At 38.8% G+C, this 19,523-nt stretch overlaps 1 protein-coding gene across 2 annotated transcripts in view; it reads right to left on the bottom strand.

The window, feature by feature from the left end:
- The window catches only part of zdhhc9 (zDHHC palmitoyltransferase 9), a 37,691-nt gene extending 20,335 nt beyond the window's left edge, over positions 1 to 17,356 (bottom strand). The window contains exons 1-3 of one of the 2 annotated variants that reach the window (XM_077577732.1): positions 16,910 to 17,356; positions 16,592 to 16,775; positions 3,149 to 3,309 (exon numbers count right to left, since the gene is read on the bottom strand). In XM_077577732.1, the coding sequence (XP_077433858.1) occupies positions 3,149 to 3,309; positions 16,592 to 16,755 (325 nt within the window). In that variant the 5' untranslated portion in view covers positions 16,756 to 16,775; positions 16,910 to 17,356. Of the gene's footprint in view, positions 1 to 3,148; positions 3,310 to 16,591 lie in introns of both variants that reach the window. The other variant, XM_077577733.1, reaches the window with a different exon arrangement.
- Positions 17,357 to 19,523: the final 2,167 nt, after the last annotated feature.

The following is a 19,523-nucleotide window of genomic DNA, read 5'->3' on the forward strand; positions in this document are numbered from 1 at the left end:
GGTGTGGAGGCTGAAAAAACAACCTACCCATGGTTTATATGAAAAACAGTTAACCATTTTAATGATCCTATTCACAACAGCCATTTTGACATTGTAAAGCAGTAAAAGAAAAAAAAAAGAAGACAGGCATACATTAATTACCCATTCCCATTAAGAGGCAGGCACACATTGCTTTTCATCTGATTTCATCCATCCATTTTCTATACTGAAACCAGCCTTAAAAAAAAAAAAAATCTGGAACATTTCATGCCACTCATAACGTTCTGCTCCATTTTTTAAAATGTCTAAAAATACAGGAGCTCATCATGAGAATAATTAACGGTGATTTATTTTTTTCTTGTCATGGGGCGAGCTGAATGAGTCACTGTGCTGATGAGAGAGGGGAGCGTCGGGTGCCAGCTGTCCCCCCTCAGAGAAGCGAGTGGCTCAACCTTGCGTTTAACAGCCATCCCCTATCACGAGTCTCCACCCGCGACTGCCTTTGTGAAGCGAGATGGCTGCTGAAGGATGCTGTGAATCTTTAACGCAGACGAAGACTGAGCAAGCGCACGTGCAGGGGTGCAGGAAACCAATAAGGACCGTTGCAGTAATACGTGGTTTACTTCCCTGGTCATAAAGGGCTGTTGAGGGAGAGAGGAATAGAATTGCTTGGAGGGATGGGGATTAGGGTTTATTTAATGAGCATGCCATTAATAGGCATGTTACAAAAACAATTTTCTTTCGAGGATGGTAAATATTCCCAGACAGTATCATGATAATGGATAATTTTGTTTATGTTCGTTTTTTTTCCTCTCATTGACACAATTATTTTACAGCATAATAACTGAAGTATACCCTTTTTAAGAGCAATTAACTTTTCAGGAATATTGAATATTGGCATTGAAATGTAGAACACAAAATTAACTCATTCCCTGCCATTAACGGCTATAGACGTCAAAAATTCATTTGAACTATTTCTATTAGTTTAACATTTTTATGTGAGTATGAAACCCAAGAAAATATTTTTTTTATTGTACATTTAGAACAGATATAAAATGTGTGATTAATCTTGAGTTAACTAGTGAAGTCAAGCGATTAATTATAATTAAATAATTTAATCGCCTGACGCCCCTAATTTTTAATAATCTTTTCTTTTTTGCTTTTTTTTTTAAAAAAAAGAAAAGATTATTAAAAATTAGGGGCGTAATTTCTTTCGTAATTAATCGCATGATTTCACTAGTTAACTCGCAATTAATCACAAATTTTATAAATCTGTTCTAAATGTACACTATTTTTTTATACTCTTGTTAACAAAAATGGGGGAAAAACGCTAAACTAATAGATATAGTTCAAATGAATTTTTTACATCTATAGCCGTCAATGGCAGTGAATGAGTTAAGTATCTTGGATAAATATTTTTATTTTTATTTTAAAAACGACTATTAACATATAGTATAACTCATACAACCACATATCAGTAGCAGATGTGGCAGAGTACAAAGAAATGACTTATCTTTCTCAGAATGTCCACTTACAGTTGCATACAAGGCTGAAATAACTGTTTGGGATCTCAACATTTTTGGGGGGCTTTTTCTACTGCTCATCAAGTGTCTCTTTGGCTATAAAGCTGCTGAAGACAGTTATGCAAACTATGGCCGTGCGTCATTTTGTGCCGTTACATTTATGTCTGCATTGTTGGACAAAGGCATCCTTAAATGTAAGATGTCGGCAAATGGACTTTGAGATTTGTTCTGTTGGGACTTTCTACAAACAAATGTGACATACATACTAGCTTGTTGATGCGAGCGATCGAACCGTGATTATCCGGTTTGAACCCAAAATATTTCCACTGTGGTATTTAAACTTATTCCATTGATGCCGCTCAACTTTCTCTAATTGTACAACTACAGCTGTCGGAAGACATAGCTTTGAGTACCGGTAGCTAACTCTTTCTGCTAACTGTCATTACTGAATGTTTTAAACTGGTTAGACTGCAACATAAAAAAAAAAACGTTTTTTGGAGCTTTTAGCCAGGTTAAAATTCCTCACCAAAAACATGACCAAAGTTGAGTTTTCCTCCATTCGCCCCTGTATGAGAAAGTCTAAGTTATTCTGCTCTCCAAGCAGCAGCCCCTCCCAACCTGAGAAAACAAGCTGTTGGCACGGTTTTACGTTATTGCGCCACCCTCCCCACCGCCTCTGCGGACTAAATGCACGCCCACTTTCAGACCTCCCTCTATGGGATAATGACAAAAGTAGACTATCAATAAACATTCTGTCCAAATGAATTCAAAGCAATCAATTATTCTTCAAATTTGCAATGCCAAAGTGCAATGAAATGACAATTGGCCGTCTTAAAATCTACTGGCTGACACTGGTATACTACAAGTAAAACATTTGCGCCAATAAATTTAAATGAATGGATGGTGGAGTGGACAGTGCACTTGCCCCATAAGCAATAGGGCGCGGGTTCGCGACCTGCTGTGGTGCTTTTTTTCTTCCTCCTCCTTCTTCTTCTTTCCTCCAACCTCTCTGCTACCCTCCCCTTCCACGATTTCTTGCGACAAGACCCGTTTTGTTTCAAATGTTTATTCAAGAATTGATGGCTTGCGTGACCAAATGCAGGATCTCGCAGCCCGTAAAAGTTTAGAGTCCATTTTAAAAATTGGTTTAAAACCTATCTGTATGTTTCGTGTGGCAGCCACAGGGGGAGAGGCGGGGTTTTACTGAACCAAGCGTTTGACTTCCGCGTAAGAAAAATAGCCACTGAAATAACTCACATTTCATAAGAAATTACATCGCAATTGTGTCAAAGGTAAGATTTCATCATTTATATGCCTATAGTAAAATGTGGAAGGGCTTAAAATACCATGGTGTGGTTCCTTTAAGCACTATTAAAGTGATATTGTGGTGCTCTATATTTCCTCATCAGAATTCATATTACAACATTTTTTGTTGTTTTGGGGGAAGGTTGGAACGGATTAATGGCATTTCCCTTCATTTCAATGGAAAAAGATGATTTGAGATATAGAAGTTTTGAGTTACATTCATGGAACGAAGCTAACACGTATCTCAATGCACCGCTGTATGCATGCATTTATGTGATAATAGAAAATAAATTGCAAAAAAAAGGCTTATGTCTAGTATTTTAAAATCTGCATAAACTTACCGATCTCCATCTCAATAAATGTGGCCTCCTCTGGAAGAGCACGAGGAAGGACGCCCGGGTCACTGAAGCTGGTCCTCAGTAGCATGGCCATGACAAAGAGGAAAAGCACAGCGGCGAAGACTGGGATTGTGGCGGACAGGTGGACAGCCAGGTATGGGCACCTACGGTTGAAAAGAGCAGGAGTGGTGCGTTAGACCTTTTCCTGCCGTCCATAAATATGGACCGTAAAAAGGCAGGACAGCACAAGACCATGCATATCGTCAACTGCTGTTCTGGACATGAGGTCGTAAACTTTGACAGAAGAAAGTCACAACTGGAAATAAATAACATCATGCCACACTGCCCTGACAATCTGGAGGACTGGGGACACGTTAGCATAAATCACCCAGCAGTGGAACCTCGATGAATCAACGCAAACTGTTTCAGGATGCTAGAAACCTTTTCGAGAACATTCTTAACTGATATTGAAATGTAAAATAAAGTAAACCACTGTTAATACATAAAGACAAAAAATAAAACAATCATGAACGGATCCTCTAAATGGGTAAACAACCAAGTAAATCTTGTATCTGTCTAGTTCTGAAAATGTGTTTATGAGCAAGCCATTGTAAATATTTCCATATTGTGATGATGGGGCTAAATTACATAATGTTGCCCACAGACAGAATGAGACAGCTTTAGTGGCACTAAGCTGTCTGAAAAACTATGTAATCGCAATGCTCAAACCACAAGGTAAGCAGAGCTGCATTGAGTTTTGTTGGTTGCACTGATTAGTAGGGCTGGGAATCTTTAAATGGCTCACGATTCGATAATCGATTCTGAACGATTTTAGATTAAAAATTATTTGATTGACAAGGATTTCTGCTTCAATTTATAAATATGCAAAGAATTGTCATGATCTACTCCAGTCTGAATCGCTAATGCTAATTAGCGCGCTACTCATGGCACGTTTATCTCTTTTAAAACGCTTCATGAACGTATACAGAGAAGTATCTAAACATTCCTACACTGCAACAAAAAAAAAAACATTTATTGGAATAACTTGATCATGACTTTTTGCTTCTATGTCGCTACAATTTAACAGTGTATCAGACCGCGTGGAACCACACTGCCCCTAAGTGGCCAAATCGTGTACAACAGGAACAGTGCTTCCAATAAAGGCACACACAGACAAAGGGAAGACAGTAGAAAATAATTCAAATAAAATCGATTTTGGAACATTTAAAATCGATTCTGAATCGTACTTAACGAGAATCGCGATTCTTATGAGAATCGATTTTTTGGCACACCCCTAATGATTAGCGTTTATTTCTGATACGCATGAGACCAGGACTATTCTGGAATTTTTAATCAATGCACAGAACTGTTATTAAAACGCTTGGGAATTGATCTAAATTGTTAAAAATAAAAAAAATACATATCTTCTAATGCAAATGTTTTGCGTAGCACTGATATGAATAAAAGTCTACCAACATCCCTAGTGTCACAAAAAAAGCTAAAGAAAAAGCAAAACATACGTTGATCCTTGTAAAGGATTTCAATCAGTACTTTTACTTGTTCACAACACTGAATTACAGAGAGTGAGTACTTTAGTCCCAATTTTCTAACAACAGCAGCTACAGTGGAAACAACTGTGACAACCTCTCAAGTAGCTGAAAATCATTTATCCATAATGTCACATTAATATTGCATTTGTGCCACATCCTGTACAAGTTGCATTGTGGAGGCTCATCAAGGAGCTAAGCGTTGGCCTATGTGCATGCCAGTGACAACCCGGGGAGAAGAATATGAGAGGATTTTAACGATCGCAGAAATGAATATCTGGCTAGACTAGTGAGCATTAAAAGATGCCATAAAATAGATATGCGGCACAAGAAGAGCATCAATTTGGGACTTTAAAAGACTGGAAAGATAAATTGCAAAAATTCTGCACTTCACTGCTGCAAATGTGAAACGTTTTCAGCATTTTTAGTTCCTCTGCCCATCTGTTTTCTATACAGCTTATCTAATTTCCAATGCCTATCACCAGTCAGTCACAGTCGCAAATATGGAAAATTTAAAGTCTTCGAACACTGACCGTCTAATCCTCTGAAAATGTCATTTCTCATTTTCTTAAATACAACACCTTATGTTACAGTTAACCTCTTCACGACAAACCATAAAATCATCGTCACATCCCTGTATCATCATTATCCATTATTGACTGTCATCAAGACATTAAACATGGTGCATTTGTGCCGTGTAATATCCCTGTTTTATATCACATATGGTTGTGTAAATGTTTGTAACCAAGACTTTTATTGCACTTCATCATAATTAGAAGTCATTCTAATATTACATTCATGTAGTTTGTGTAACCACTGAAAGCTACAGTACAACCACAAACATATTGTTGGTTGATTTTCTTTGTTACGACACAATATTGGATACAAATGTATTGAGCTGATGTACTGAATGCTATCACAATGTAAGAATAGTAAAACACAAACACAATGAGGCAGGACTTGGTGTCGGTCATACAAGCTCACATCCACACACTGTCACACATGAAGAGGAATAAAATTATTTGTCCTCTTTGCGTGTTCCAAAACTTGAAGACAATTTAATGTAAGAAAAAACACCTTTGCAAAAATGATTTTAATCTAACAGAGATCTCTGGACATTGTAACAGACTTCAATTCATCACTTAACAGGTGGAATTCAGAGCGCCGAATGTGTCTCTTCCGCGTGTAAAATGGCTTCTTATAGTTAAAACCGACCGCCTCTCTTTCATTTGTAGACAAAACATACTCTCTGGGTACTTTTCCATGAGCGATGGCGAAAACAGAGTCAGGGGTGCGTGTTCAAAACAGATTCTGTCCTCAAGGACCAAATGTGTTTTCCCACAGAGAAGGAACTTCTAGACCAAATAATATGTCCCAGCTTAAGGTCAAATTATACTGAGCTCAACACTACCCGCCACACACGTCTACAAAACCTTTCAACATGGTTAATATAAAGAATTAAGATGTTAATAATGTATAACAATGGTTAATATATGAAAATAAAGAATTTAAATGTTAATAATATCTAACACACGTCACCCATCCAAGGCCCCGCCTCTTAAATTCCCATATCGAACATACAGACACTACAATAAGTACAGTTATTATTTTCCACACATTTACCTGGTGTGTTTTGGTGTGGGAGGGTTCATATGAAAAAAATAATAATAATAATGTGCATACAGTCACTCTGCAGTAAACATAAAGCGTACACGCCTGTGTTCCGATGCCAGGATTCTGAGATTTAAAAAGATGAGTGTTCAAACGTGGCATTTGAACAGGTGTGTGTGGACTTTTTATAACCGCTGTATATTGCAGATTTTCATCTATCGCGGTTGGGCCTGGAATGCGTTCCTTGCGATAAACAAGGGTTCACTGGAAGGCCGTTAAAATAAGGTGATTGTCAGCAAACCACAACCAAAAAGTTAAGTCCACCAGTCCAATGCTGATTAACAAGTATGTCAGAATACCTAAACGCACAGTATACACACCTGCAGAACTGGTCTGATATGTCTCTATTTTCCCACAATAGGAAAGAAGCGGCAGAGTTCAAACAAATTGCAAGCCATTTCCTGTGGACCGAACGTCTAAATGCCATATGGGTTATTTGTCACAAGCAGCCAATTGATGAAGCGTAATTTCCGTAAATTTACTGGTGGCCATCGGAGTCACACGCTATCATCCATTCCCATCAGCCATGCTGCTTTCCTGACTGGGTGCGAATGCTTCCCGGGCAGTCGAGTGGCAGGCTGATGATGCTACAGTGACACTGTGAGGTCATCACTCAATGAGTGAGCAGAAGAAAAAAAAAAGTGAACTTAATCAGCCGCTCGATACCCGAGGGGGGATGATTTCATCTGCAAGGTTTATTGATCTGATCACCGGTGAACCTTCTTCCTCACTCGTCTTGGGGATGTATTTCACCAATTTAGTAAAGTGTGTGTTCAGAGCTTAGTCTATGTCTTTAGTGGCAGATCAATACTGAAAATGACTTGCAAATGAGTCATTTTTACATACAAGGTTGAACACGCGTCGTATCACAAATATCTTTCACCAGTCATTTTTGACATTATTAGATTCATTTCCAAGTTCAAATAAATAGCTTGCAGTATGTCTTATAAAGTTGACACAATTCACACAAGAGTGTTATCAACAGCAAGTATATAAAATGAGGCTTCAAAATCATGACAAATTAAAGTTATTGTCTCTGCCCTCAAATCCTGTGTCCAACATGGATGCTACTTTGTCTAGCATCCTTCCTGGCTGAAATAAAAAAAAAACGGAGCGTTTTAAAGCGGCCACAACTGCCCACTCAACTGTACGTTGCTGGATAACCGCTAATATGAACCAAGGCTTTCAAATTTCTTGGATTTTTTTTCCCGCCATAATGCCAAGGACTTATATATTTTATAGTATTTTTTTTTTTTTTTTTGCATTTGGCCTAAATTATACCAATATATTCCAAAGTTAAGTAAGTAAACATTGTTTCTTAGTGAATTTTATGGTTTTATTATTATATCTACCCCCCCGATTATGCTTTAGACTTGTGCATGTGCGTACCCCGTGGCATTATGCATGTGGGGGGGGGGGGGGCATATAGATGCATACAATACTAATAAACAATGTTTGCTTACTAAATTTGCAAACTCAGCAAACTCTCAGTATAATGTAGGTCAAATGCAAAAAAAAAAAAAAGGCAAGTCATACCCTGTGGCATTATGGGGAAAATGCTATGTTTTTAGCATTTAGCCAACAAGTACATTCAAACTCCTTAGAATGAGTTTGCAAATATGTTCGAACGAGTTTGTAAACTGGTTCAAACATATTTAAATGCGTTTGAATGAGTGTGCAAATGTGTTCGATCGAATTTGAACATACGTTTAAATGAGTTTGCAAGGCAAACTTTTGTTTGTTTACTCCACATTGGCAGTTCAACGCATCCATAACAAACTACTTTGACTTGCTACTTATTATTTGATGCTTGGATTACAGATGAACGCATACACACAAATAGAGCTAATAATGCTTAGTATGACCTATTCTCCATATACTGTACAGTGTGTGTACCTATAGCATATCATTTTTGAGTAATGTTTTGAACTTTGTATACGGTTCGTATGACATAACACTGTCTTAGTGATAATGGATGTCACTTTGCTGAAAATCCCGCAATCAGCTGTTTATATTGCAGCCATTAAAGCCATAATAGACACATCATGCTCCTTCCTTCATTCCACGTGTTTGTCTGATGGTGGTTAGGGTGTGTCCACCAAGGACTTCGATCATACAGCAAAACAAAACCCCACAAAATAAGATGCAAAATGAGGTAGGACATAAGTAATTAAAACCACTCACTGAACCAAGGTTTAAAACACATTGTCATGCCGCAGTGACTCATAAACCTTTATTACTTTCATCATGGCGAGCCGTGCCCGCTTTGCCAGAGTCATGCAACGTGATACATAATGCAAATGGCTGTGCACTGCGGGGCCAAGAGTCTGACACAACGGCATCACATAAACATCTGTACACTCTGACTGCCTGCAGGGCAGAGGCTGGAATGAAATAGGGGGGGGGGGGGGGGGGGCTCTGCTGTCCCTTCACAAATGCACCTTGGTAAATATGTGATGAGAGCTTTTTGTACTCACAGCAGCTAAAACCTCACACAACCTTTTCTGTTTCATTTAAATATACCAGTCTCGAAGCGATAATTAGATATCTGTTGCTCGTTAGCTTGAGTCACTCAGCTGAACAAAAACATGCAGCAAAGACTCTATATAACTTCAGCTATGACAAACAAGGATAAACCTAGCTCCTACCCAATATACAGTACAAAGATCTCACAACAGTCAAAATACTTGTATCACTTTAAGACACTTCCTTGACACCAATCACTACTTTCCTATTAGTCAGGGCTTTGGTGGCATTTTCCAGTAAATAGTCGAGAACATGTTCAACAGGAAAAGGAATTTATAAATACCGACTGTGATTACCGACTATATTTCCTTGATTGATAACAATAGCTATTTTTCTTTTCTTCTTTGTAGCTTAACTGCTCATATATGATGTCACAGTTGTTCTATAGTAATATGGATGCATTTCATTGACAATTGGAACAATTTCTGGGACCAAAGATATCTTTTTAAGGGAGATGGATTCCCCCTAGACAAGTCAGACTCAGGACTAAAGTATTTCACTTCCGACCTATTTTTCTTCCTGTGTCAGTGTTCCCTCAAGATACAAGGGAAATTTAAACAAAAAGAAGAGATACCTAAACATGAAGAGGAGCCAACACGCGCTCCGCCTGTTAACTGTGTTAAAATTGTTCAAATCTACTTGCAAGCTAGGTACTAGCTGTCTCAATTGGTAGTCATGAATCTGAGCGAACAAAGACCACATGTGGGGTTCCACAAGGGTCCATTCTTGGACCACTTCTATTTAATACCTACCTACATGCTCAGATTATGAAGCACCACATCTCAAAATCATATCATACTCACGTATGCTGATGACGCGGAACTTTCCCTAAGGTTCATCAAGTAAGTGTATTATTCATCAAATCAAAGAGTGGATGGACCACAATTTTCACCAGATCAATCCAGACAAGACAGAATTAATTGTCTTTGACTCCAAATATGTAAGGCCCATGATCAGCGCTCACCTTGACTCCATGGCACTGACAGCTACTGTACAAATCAAGCCAAAATTATTGACTCAGAGCTGAATTTTAATCACTTAAAAGCTATTACTAAATGCCTATTACCACCTGAAAAACATTGAATTAATGAAGGTTTCTATGTCTGCGCATGACAAAGAAAAACTCATACATGCTTTTATTTTCAGGGCTAGACTACTATCATGGTGGTTGTATAGGTCGTAACAAAAAAAATAAAAAAATCAGGCAGCTGCAGCTGATCCAAAGTGCTGCCGGTAGACAATATTCCCGCCCGGGTGATAACGTACATTTAGTGACATATATGCCCTGCTACAAACACTTGTCAACTGGGTGGGGCGCTGGTGGACATTCCCAGTCACGAAACGTGCTCTGCTCCCCAAAAAAATACAACAATACCGTAATATTAGGTTTTTGTTTGTTTGTTTGTTTTCAAAATATCCGTGCGGCCCGGTACCAAGTGGCCCTTGGAATGGTGGTTGAGGATCAGTGCTTTAGGCTAGTGCACTCCATTATGCCTTCAATGCTTCATGACAAACAGTAATTAATTGTCATTCAATTCCCCAAAATAATCAAAACTCTAAAGAAACAATTAATCAATATTTTTTCCCAACCCTGGCGTAGAACTTTGATAAGGTGCATCTCTTGTATTGTATCATAAAAGACAGGATCAGAATAAAGCAGCTTCTGAGTACGAATGTTCAATGGCTCTTTGGAACTATTCAAAGACGGGGGGAAATATCCGATGATGTGAACTTCATACCGGCAGCTCATCCATCTAGCAACTATCTTCGCATGACGACTCCCTTCAAAACTCTTTGAAAAAGATAATCCAGTGTATATGAAAGTGGGTAGTCTGAAGCTAGAGAGGATACAATCTGTTCTCTCGGTTTAAATCCATCTTGCTGGTTATGTAACATTTAAATACCATATGAGAGCGATAAAACATGCGGGGCGGGGTCATTTGGATTTTTCTAGGATTAAATATAGGATTAGAGTGGTGGTTGCATCATAGGAATAATGTTCAGTTAATATGAGCCCCGTTGGAAAAAAAATAGTAAGTGTTCTTTGCAGTATGGAAAAGCTGCGATCGATTTGTCTGCCATCCATTAAAAAAAAAAAAAAAGTCATACACAAAGTGATTGAAAAATCTGACTAAAAAAATACAAATGAAACCTCCAAAGGAAATCAGTGACCAAGCTTGTACATGTGTGTCAGATAAATGGAGCATAGAGTCTGAAGGGAGCATTAATCAAGTTAGTGCTAAATTAGCCAAGCCCAGTGGCCGCTTTCCTATTGGCCGGTCGGGAGGCAGGGTGGGGTTGGATGCTGAGAGAAGCTCCGGTGTCTGTTACAAGATCCGCAGCCTCTCTGCGGGCTCGGCTTTGAATGCCTCATCCTCATCCTCTTCTTCCTCATGCAACACACCCTGAGTGGACAGCCGGACACACCGAGAGCTTCCGCTTAGTGACATGCACACACACACACGCAGGTGACCGCAGAAGAAGAATGCGCGTCCTGACATATGCTCCCACGTCACGGGGGGACAAACATATGACGCTGTCCTCATGCTCCCGTTGCTTGTTCCGTCTGCCAAAAGCTGTATGAGGTCATCAATATGCTTATCCAAATTTATTTTCAATACCCTTCATTGGTGTATGTGTTTGCTTAACATATTACAATATGAGAAGCAATATGGTTTCATTGCTTGTTTAGTGACCTAACGGCGTAATGGTTGACTCACCTACCGTATGTACTTGCATAAGACTACCGTTTTCAAAGTTTAGACAAAAGCTTCTGAAAAATGTTCATGCTGAAGTTTCTATTAACTCATTCACTGCCATTGACGTCAAAAATTCACTTGAACTATTTCTATTAGTTTAACATTTTTCCCACTTTTGTTAACAAGAGTATGAAAACCTAGGGAAAAAAATGTTTTGTACATTTAGAACAGATATAAAATGTCTGATTAATCGCGAGTTAACTATTGAAGTCATGCGATTAATTACAATAAAAAATTAGGAGCAAAATTAATTGCATGACTTTACGAGTTAACTCACGATTAATCACAAATTTTATATCTGTTCGAAATGAACAATTAAAAAAAATCTAGGTTTTCATACTCTTGTTAACAAAAGAAGGGAAAAAAAGTTAAACTAATCGAAATAGTTCAAATGAATTTTTGACGTCTATAACCGTCAATGGCAGTGATTAAGAGGCTAACGTGTAATGTTTTTAGCAGAGTACAATGGTGTCATTTAAATGGCAAAACTGTGATCAATCAGTTTTGCAAGTAAGTATAAAATTTGGGACTATCCAAGTTGCTTGAAACGCAGCATCAGTAATCTTCCACACAAAAAAAAAAGGATCGACATAATGCCAGAGGATATAAAACTAAGAGTTTGAGCCCACAAGAGCTGCAAAGAAATTGATTCATCCCAGAAAGCAAACAAACAACCTGGATGCACCTTCTTGATTTGTTTATCCATTGCAAATAGCTCAATTCAGTTTGTGTACCCAGACTTGTGTTTCCACAATTTAACACTAACTAAAGAGAGGTTTTCTTACAAACTGGGCCCAAAGCTGCTGACAAAAGAGAGACGTCGGCTCGCCTGCAGTTGGATCAAAGCCAGGCAGGAGGACACTGTCTGCCCTGTTCGACTGTCCTTGGCCCAGTGGGGCTCTTGGCTCGACTTTGCACACTCAAAGGTGCGTTTGCATTGCAAGACATCTCTGAACTCTATGACACTTGTATTGGTGAAGAAAAACAACTTGAATGATCACATACTACAAAATCTAAATACAGTGGTGCCTTGAGACACGAGTTTTTCGAGAAACCACTTTAATTTGGCAGATTTTTTAATTTATTTATTTTTTTGCTTTGACTTCCAAGCACAAACTTGAGATATGAGCACCGAACGGCGGCAGTGAACTCAACTCATTTCCCTCTAAAAGTAAAGGTTGTGCAAATTGTGCTTCAAGATGCTTAATGCCACTCCCATTTTTGATTTTACTGTCAAACTAGATATAACATGAGTAGAATTGCACACTAGTCCACTATCTTAATCTTAATTCCTTATCTCAATCTTAATGCTTATTCTAATACATAATAGTAACTGAATAAAAACCCTTCAAAGTAACTGATATTTGAACACAAACAGTAGAGCAACACATTTAAACAATCAAATTAACAGTAATCAGTCATTTTCTTTATCCTCTGCATGGAGTCGGGGGGAGCTGAGACGACTCAGTGCACACTGTACAGACATCCATATACAGTACAGTATATCCATCTGTCTGTCTTATACTACCACAACGCAGCCAAGGCAGGCAGCAGCAAAATGGCCGTTCAATTGATGCAATGTGACAAAAACGGTTTCATTCCTTCTGATTCTATTATTCAATGATGCCAGTTATGTATGTTTTTATTAAGCCCAATATTACAGAGCGCTATTTTTGTCCTCATTAAAACAACACTACAAAAATGTGACGTGCGCAGATTAATGGCAATTTCATTCATTTCTAAGGGCAAAGATGATTTGAGATTCGAGTGATTTGAGTTACGAGCGGAAATAACTCAACTCGTACCTCGAGGTACCACTGTACTGTTTTGCTGGCATGTTAAGCCCCGCGGTGTTTTCTCACAACTGTCTTTGCACGTGGTCCACAGATGACTTTTATCGTGACACCCACCCAGGTCTCAGTCTGAAAATCTATCCTTCCATCAGGGATAGTTATGCTGGCTTGCTGGGCTGTAATATGAACGTGGCACGCTAACAACTCTCCAGCCATTAGTCCCTGCAGAGCCTTGCTCAGTCTGTGTGAGCACAATCATCCTCTCACTTCTTTGCACACAACAGATCCTTATGTCCACACTCAAAGAAAAAGGACAAGGGAGTCAACTCTACACTGTTTAACTTTCTTGCACTGTGTTAGAAGCAATCAGCCATATTTGAGAAATATAACAATACAGTTACATTACTCGTTAAATAAAGGAATGACAACAGTGACTACTTGACAAGGAGTAGGTTCACATCCTGTGCCTGACCCCAACGGTCATCTTGAACACCTGTGAAATTGCTCTTCCTGCCAAAAACAACGTAACTGGGTTTGGAGTCAACACACCGCACTTGAATCCATATCCACCATTTTGTAAAGTCAAAGAATTCAGTTGAAACTATTAGGGGTGTGCCCCCCAAAAAAAATTGATTCTACTAAGAATCGCGATTCTCATTTAGTATGATTCAGAAACGATTTTTAATGTCCAAAAATCGATTTTATTTAAATTATTTTATACTGTCTTGCCTTTGTCTGTGTGTGCCTTTATTTGGAGCGCTGCTCATTTTGTACCCAATTTGGCCACATAGGGGCAGTGTTGTTCCACGCGGTCTAAAAAACTATTAAGTTGTAGCTACATTAGAGAGTATAAGGAAACAGTCACGATCAAATTATTCCAATAAAAGTTTTTTTACAGTGTGGAGCCATTCTTTTGAGTGATAAAAGTGCCACGAATAGTGCACTAATAAGCATTAGCGAGTCAGACTGGAGTAGATCATTACAATTCCTTGCACATCTATAGATTGAAGCAAAAATCATTGTCAATCAAATCATTTTGAAACAAAAATTGTTTTTAATCGAATCGCAGACCCAAAAATCGGAATCCAATCGAATCGGGAGACATTCAAAGATTCCCACCCCTAGAAACTATACTATACTAACCTGATGAGATCAGCCATGTTTGTGCAATCCAAGAACAAACACAGCATTGAACTTAGATTGTCCATGAGTCGGCTGCGTTCCATCAGACAATGGTTCAAACATCCTATTCTATCTGCGCTCTTCAAGCAAAATACCAAAAGAAAGAAAAACTCCCCTCAATCTGCACTGCGCACAAAAATAGGGCCCTTAAAGCCATTACGACAAGATATAGATAAAATGAAAAAAAAAATTAAATACATAGTTAAATGAATAAATAAGCGAACAGATAAAATATCACACACATTTTTAAAAAATCAGTTAAAGGGTAAAATAAATAGATGAGTCTTGAGCCGCCTTTTAAAAAAGATCAAGAGTCTCTGTGGTCCTGATGCTCTCTGGCAGGCTGTTTGTTGCAGAGGTGCGGGCCATCATGGCTGAATGCAGCCTCCCTGTAAGTTTTTGTTGTGGCTCTGGGAACAGTGAAAAGGCCTGTTCCAGAGGACTTCAGAGGACCGGGAGGAATTATATGACAAAAGCATATCAGATAGATATGATGTGGCCCAAGACGGTTAAGATATTTATAAGCGAGTAAAAGAACCTGGGTTTACAGATTGTTTGCTTCATCTAAATATCCAAAGGAAGAATTGGCCTTTCTGTTCACAAACTTCGATATTAAGGTTACATAATTTGTCTCATTCTCTTTTTCTAAGAATCCAGCTGATACCACACTCATCTTTTTAAAGACAACATGCATTCTGCTATGTTTAAGGAATATATCATTTGACTTTCTTAGGATGAAGAGAAAATATTCAAATAAAAGCCAGACATGTCTCACAGGAAAGCAATTAAATATTTAACACGTCAAAGAGAGCGGTCAGGCTTGAACCTTCAGCAAAGGAACTGAATTTGGTCCACATGCACAACAAAACAATTTGTTGTTTGTTGACAAAAAGGAGGAACCCCAAGAAATGAACAAAGAATATTAATTAAAATCTTAACTGATTTTTAAAGAAAGAAACCCACAAATGAACCAAAGAAAATTCCAGCCTAAATCAGCTTGACCAAACAAAAAATAAAGATTTACAATCAATTGGTTTAACATAGGGGTGCACCGATCACAATTTCTCAGATATTTTTAAAAAGTCTGTGAAATAATACAGTTTGTTTTAACTGCAAATTAAGTAGTTCTCTGAAATAAAAATGAAAAGCCCATTCGTCATCTCAGCAGAAGAGGACAGTGGCTGACTTTTTCAGACCTCTGAGGAGGGAGATGAGATCGGTGGAAAAGATCGGTTTATATTTAAGGGATCAGCCGATCACCCAAAACTAAGGAAATCGGGGCCGATAAACTGGCCAGCCGATCGATCAGAGCACCCCTAGTTTAACATGTACGATAACTGCAGCTGCAACCATTTTTGAAGCAGACCAGGGAGCAAACATTACTCTAACCAGCAACCACACCCCATACCACATAAAAATCACTCACAATAATCTTTTAGAGTTATATTTGAACCATATTGAACAGGTTTAGCACTTAAAATTGTCGCCCTGAACAGTTTGCTGAGCTGATTGTTAGGGGGGGGGGGGGGGGTCAATCTTACAACACCCCAGATATGCATCCGCTAACTTTGAACACAAGGGAGGGAAAATGCTCAATATTATAGGCCCAAATGTCAGTATGTGTGTACCCTTCCTTGCTTTAGGAGCGTTCTCTGACTAGCTCGTGGAATCTATGCAAAAATAATGGTCTATTTTGGGTGTAAATAAGAAAACATTTGCTTATCGAAGTGAAACCTATCATTACCTATTTAATTGAATTATATTGGTGTTGTAGAGATTTGTCAGAGAAATTCCAGAAAGCCACCAAAGTTATTCATTAACCACTTACAGTATTTGAATGGGTTGAATTTGAGGGCAATTAAAAACAGTGTTTCTTGGAACAGTGAACTCTCAATTCAGCATTGATTGGAACATTTTGGAATGTTAGGAGAATGTTAGGGTGGTTGGGGGAATTGACATGGGACTTACTCGAAGCCGAAGAAGAGGGCGCATGTCCCGATGATGAGGAAGAGGGTCAGGTAGAAGACTCCCTTCTGCCGGGCCATCATCACTCGTCCATCGCAGCAGAAAGTGTTCTTGCCCGGCAGCTTCTCCCATTTCCGCGCCTTCCTGCTTATCATCACCGCCGACATGGCGCCTCTCGACGATCACACTTCAGTTTATATTAAAAATAAATAAAAATAAAAATGCAGATGTTACTCACTGAGCAACGTGACACATTTCTGCATGTTCTCGGGTACAAAATAAAAAATAAAAAAAAGAGATCGACAACGGAGATGCAGTCACATTGTCATCAGCAGTGTTGATTTCCACTTTGCGGTCTTTTTCTGCGGCAGCTCATTCCCACGACGACGCGAAGAACAACGTCGGCTTCTTCACGCCCTTACTGGAAGAAGATTACACATTCATCCGAGGGCGCTCGCTGCAGATGTTTCCTCCACCTCTCCACAAATAATAAATCCACCCGTGGAGGAGCGAACCTTGACCCGGCTGACTAGTCCACGCTTGACCAGGCAAGCGGCTTCCCATTGAGGAAAAAAATAATTAAAATAATTAATTAATTACATTTTCAAAAAGACCCCAATTACCAGGAAACGATCACTATCTTTTCATAAAAATATCAGATTAAATACTTCAAATGTGCCGATGTGGAAGCAGAAAATAGCTGCTTTGCTGTGCTGCTTCTCCACCCGCAGGATGCCAGATTCACTGTTTGAGTCAATGGCAGCAGGAAACACGCCTAGATTGAAGTGGCTCCCTTAAAGGGGCAGCACAGGTAAAAAAAAAAAAAAAAACAGTAGTGAATACACATCGCAACATGAAACAAAGAGCACATGCTGGGCCACAGTATTAGGTACACCTGCATCAATTAATCTAACGCGGCATGCTTTTATTGCGGTGTTTCCAAAACATTGATTGAGAAACACTCCCACCAAATAAACAAACAAACAAAAATGTTACAAAAGGTACATGAGTTATTCCAGAATTAGAGATGACACAAAATGCAAACATGCAATTATTGCACTGAGACAAAATGTAACTATAATGAAAAAAGTGATTCCTAAATATTATTAAATGGCTTTTTTTCTCTCTTGTTCCTTGCTTTTGATGAGCAACTTAAATGTCAAATATATTCTAATAGATAATATGCACCAAATATGCAAATCAGCTTTTTGGTAGGATTTTGTTGATCTGTTTCCTTATTTTGTATTATCACTGTATAGGCATATTTTAAACTGTTATAATTATGCTCAGAATTTGTGTCTCTTAGCATACATATCCACCCTTAGCCATCTGAAGCAGTGGTTCTCAAACTTTTTAAAGCAAGTACTACCTCAAAAAATACTACGCTCTCCAACTGAGAGGATTCTTGTTGTTTTATTTTATTTTTAGGGGGTGTGAGGAAAGTGGGCATACTGTAGTACATAGCCTAATGACATAATAAATGTGTAATGTATTTTTTTCAGTTTTTTCCTTTTGTCTAAACACTTTTCTAAAGTAGTGTGTGTGTGTGGGGGGGGGGGGGGGTCTAACTGCATACCAACTTTTGCACCAACCCCTTTATAATGGTGTAAATTTCATTTGTATTGAATTCAGTGATTATTTCGCATACCACTACAGAGAGCTCACCGACAACAAAAGAAAAGTGAGTTACATGACTCAGCAAATTTTGGATTCCCCCCACCACCAATTATTCAGCTAAATTTGTTCTCTCTCTCTCTCTTTCTCTCTCTCTCTCTCTCCCTCACTCTCTCTCTCTCTCTCTTTCTCCCTCACTCTCTCTCTCTTTCTCTTTTTACATCCATCCATTTTCTTAACCTCTTTTCCTCACAAGGTTCGCGGGGCGTGCTGGAGCCTATCCCAGCTGGCTTCGGGCAGCAGGCCGGGTACACCCAGAACTGGTTGCCAGCCAATCACAGATGTGTGTTTACTACAGTGTGATGTGCCATTTGCAGTGGCTGTAAAGGCTGTATTATTTATTGTAACAGCTGCAAAGTGACTTTAATAGTGAGCCAATGAAAGTTCAATATTTGCTCAGCTCAGTCACACAGCACATTAATGCTTTCTTGCTGAATGCATAATACCTTATACGAGTGTATGGCACAAATATCATGTCGTTTGAAAAACAATAGAGGATAACGCTGTCAAGCGTTATTTTTGCTGTTCAAGGTTCAAATTGCACACAGCTAAAATTAACTGTTGTTTTCTAATGCTGTTACACTAAGCAATTTAATAGAATGCAGACCTTGTGGTAGAAAACACATTCATGCTAAAAAAATAAAAAATAAATAGACCATGATACCCCCACCCCCAACATTGACTATATGAGCAAATAAAAAGGAAAGATAAGCATCCATCCATATGTCCATCTTTTTTAATCCTTGTCCTTAATAAGATCTACTCGGACCAGCCAATTGCAAAGCACATATAGACAAAGAAACACTCGCAATGACAGTCACACATACAAAATAAGCAATTAAAGTCCAAGGGGAAGTCAAGTCTAAAATATTTTTTACAATATTGTGTTCAATGCATCCCCACTATTCTAAACGCGGTAGTCTGACTACTGTGGTATTAATATAAATTAGGGGCCTGCCATTTTGCCTTGTTGGTACAGTCACTTGCTGTTGACTGCAAAAATTACATCACAGTACATAAGGGCTCAAGTAACAACTGTCACGGTCACGGCTCACCTGTTTTCCGGATTTGGTCATGTAACGTTCGCAAGCTGATGCGGCATTCCGTGAATCTCGTACGTCAGATTTGTCCCACTTGGATTGTACCAGTTATGACTGCAAAGCGTTCCGGGGGAATGTAAACAACAAAGATGGCTGATCTTGATAAACTGGTTTTCGTTTTGTTCCTCACAACACATTTAGACCTCTAGCAAACCTGTCCT

Source organism: Vanacampus margaritifer, chromosome 10, assembly GCF_051991255.1.
Source record: "Vanacampus margaritifer isolate UIUO_Vmar chromosome 10, RoL_Vmar_1.0, whole genome shotgun sequence".
Taxonomy (NCBI): domain Eukaryota; kingdom Metazoa; phylum Chordata; class Actinopteri; order Syngnathiformes; family Syngnathidae; genus Vanacampus; species Vanacampus margaritifer.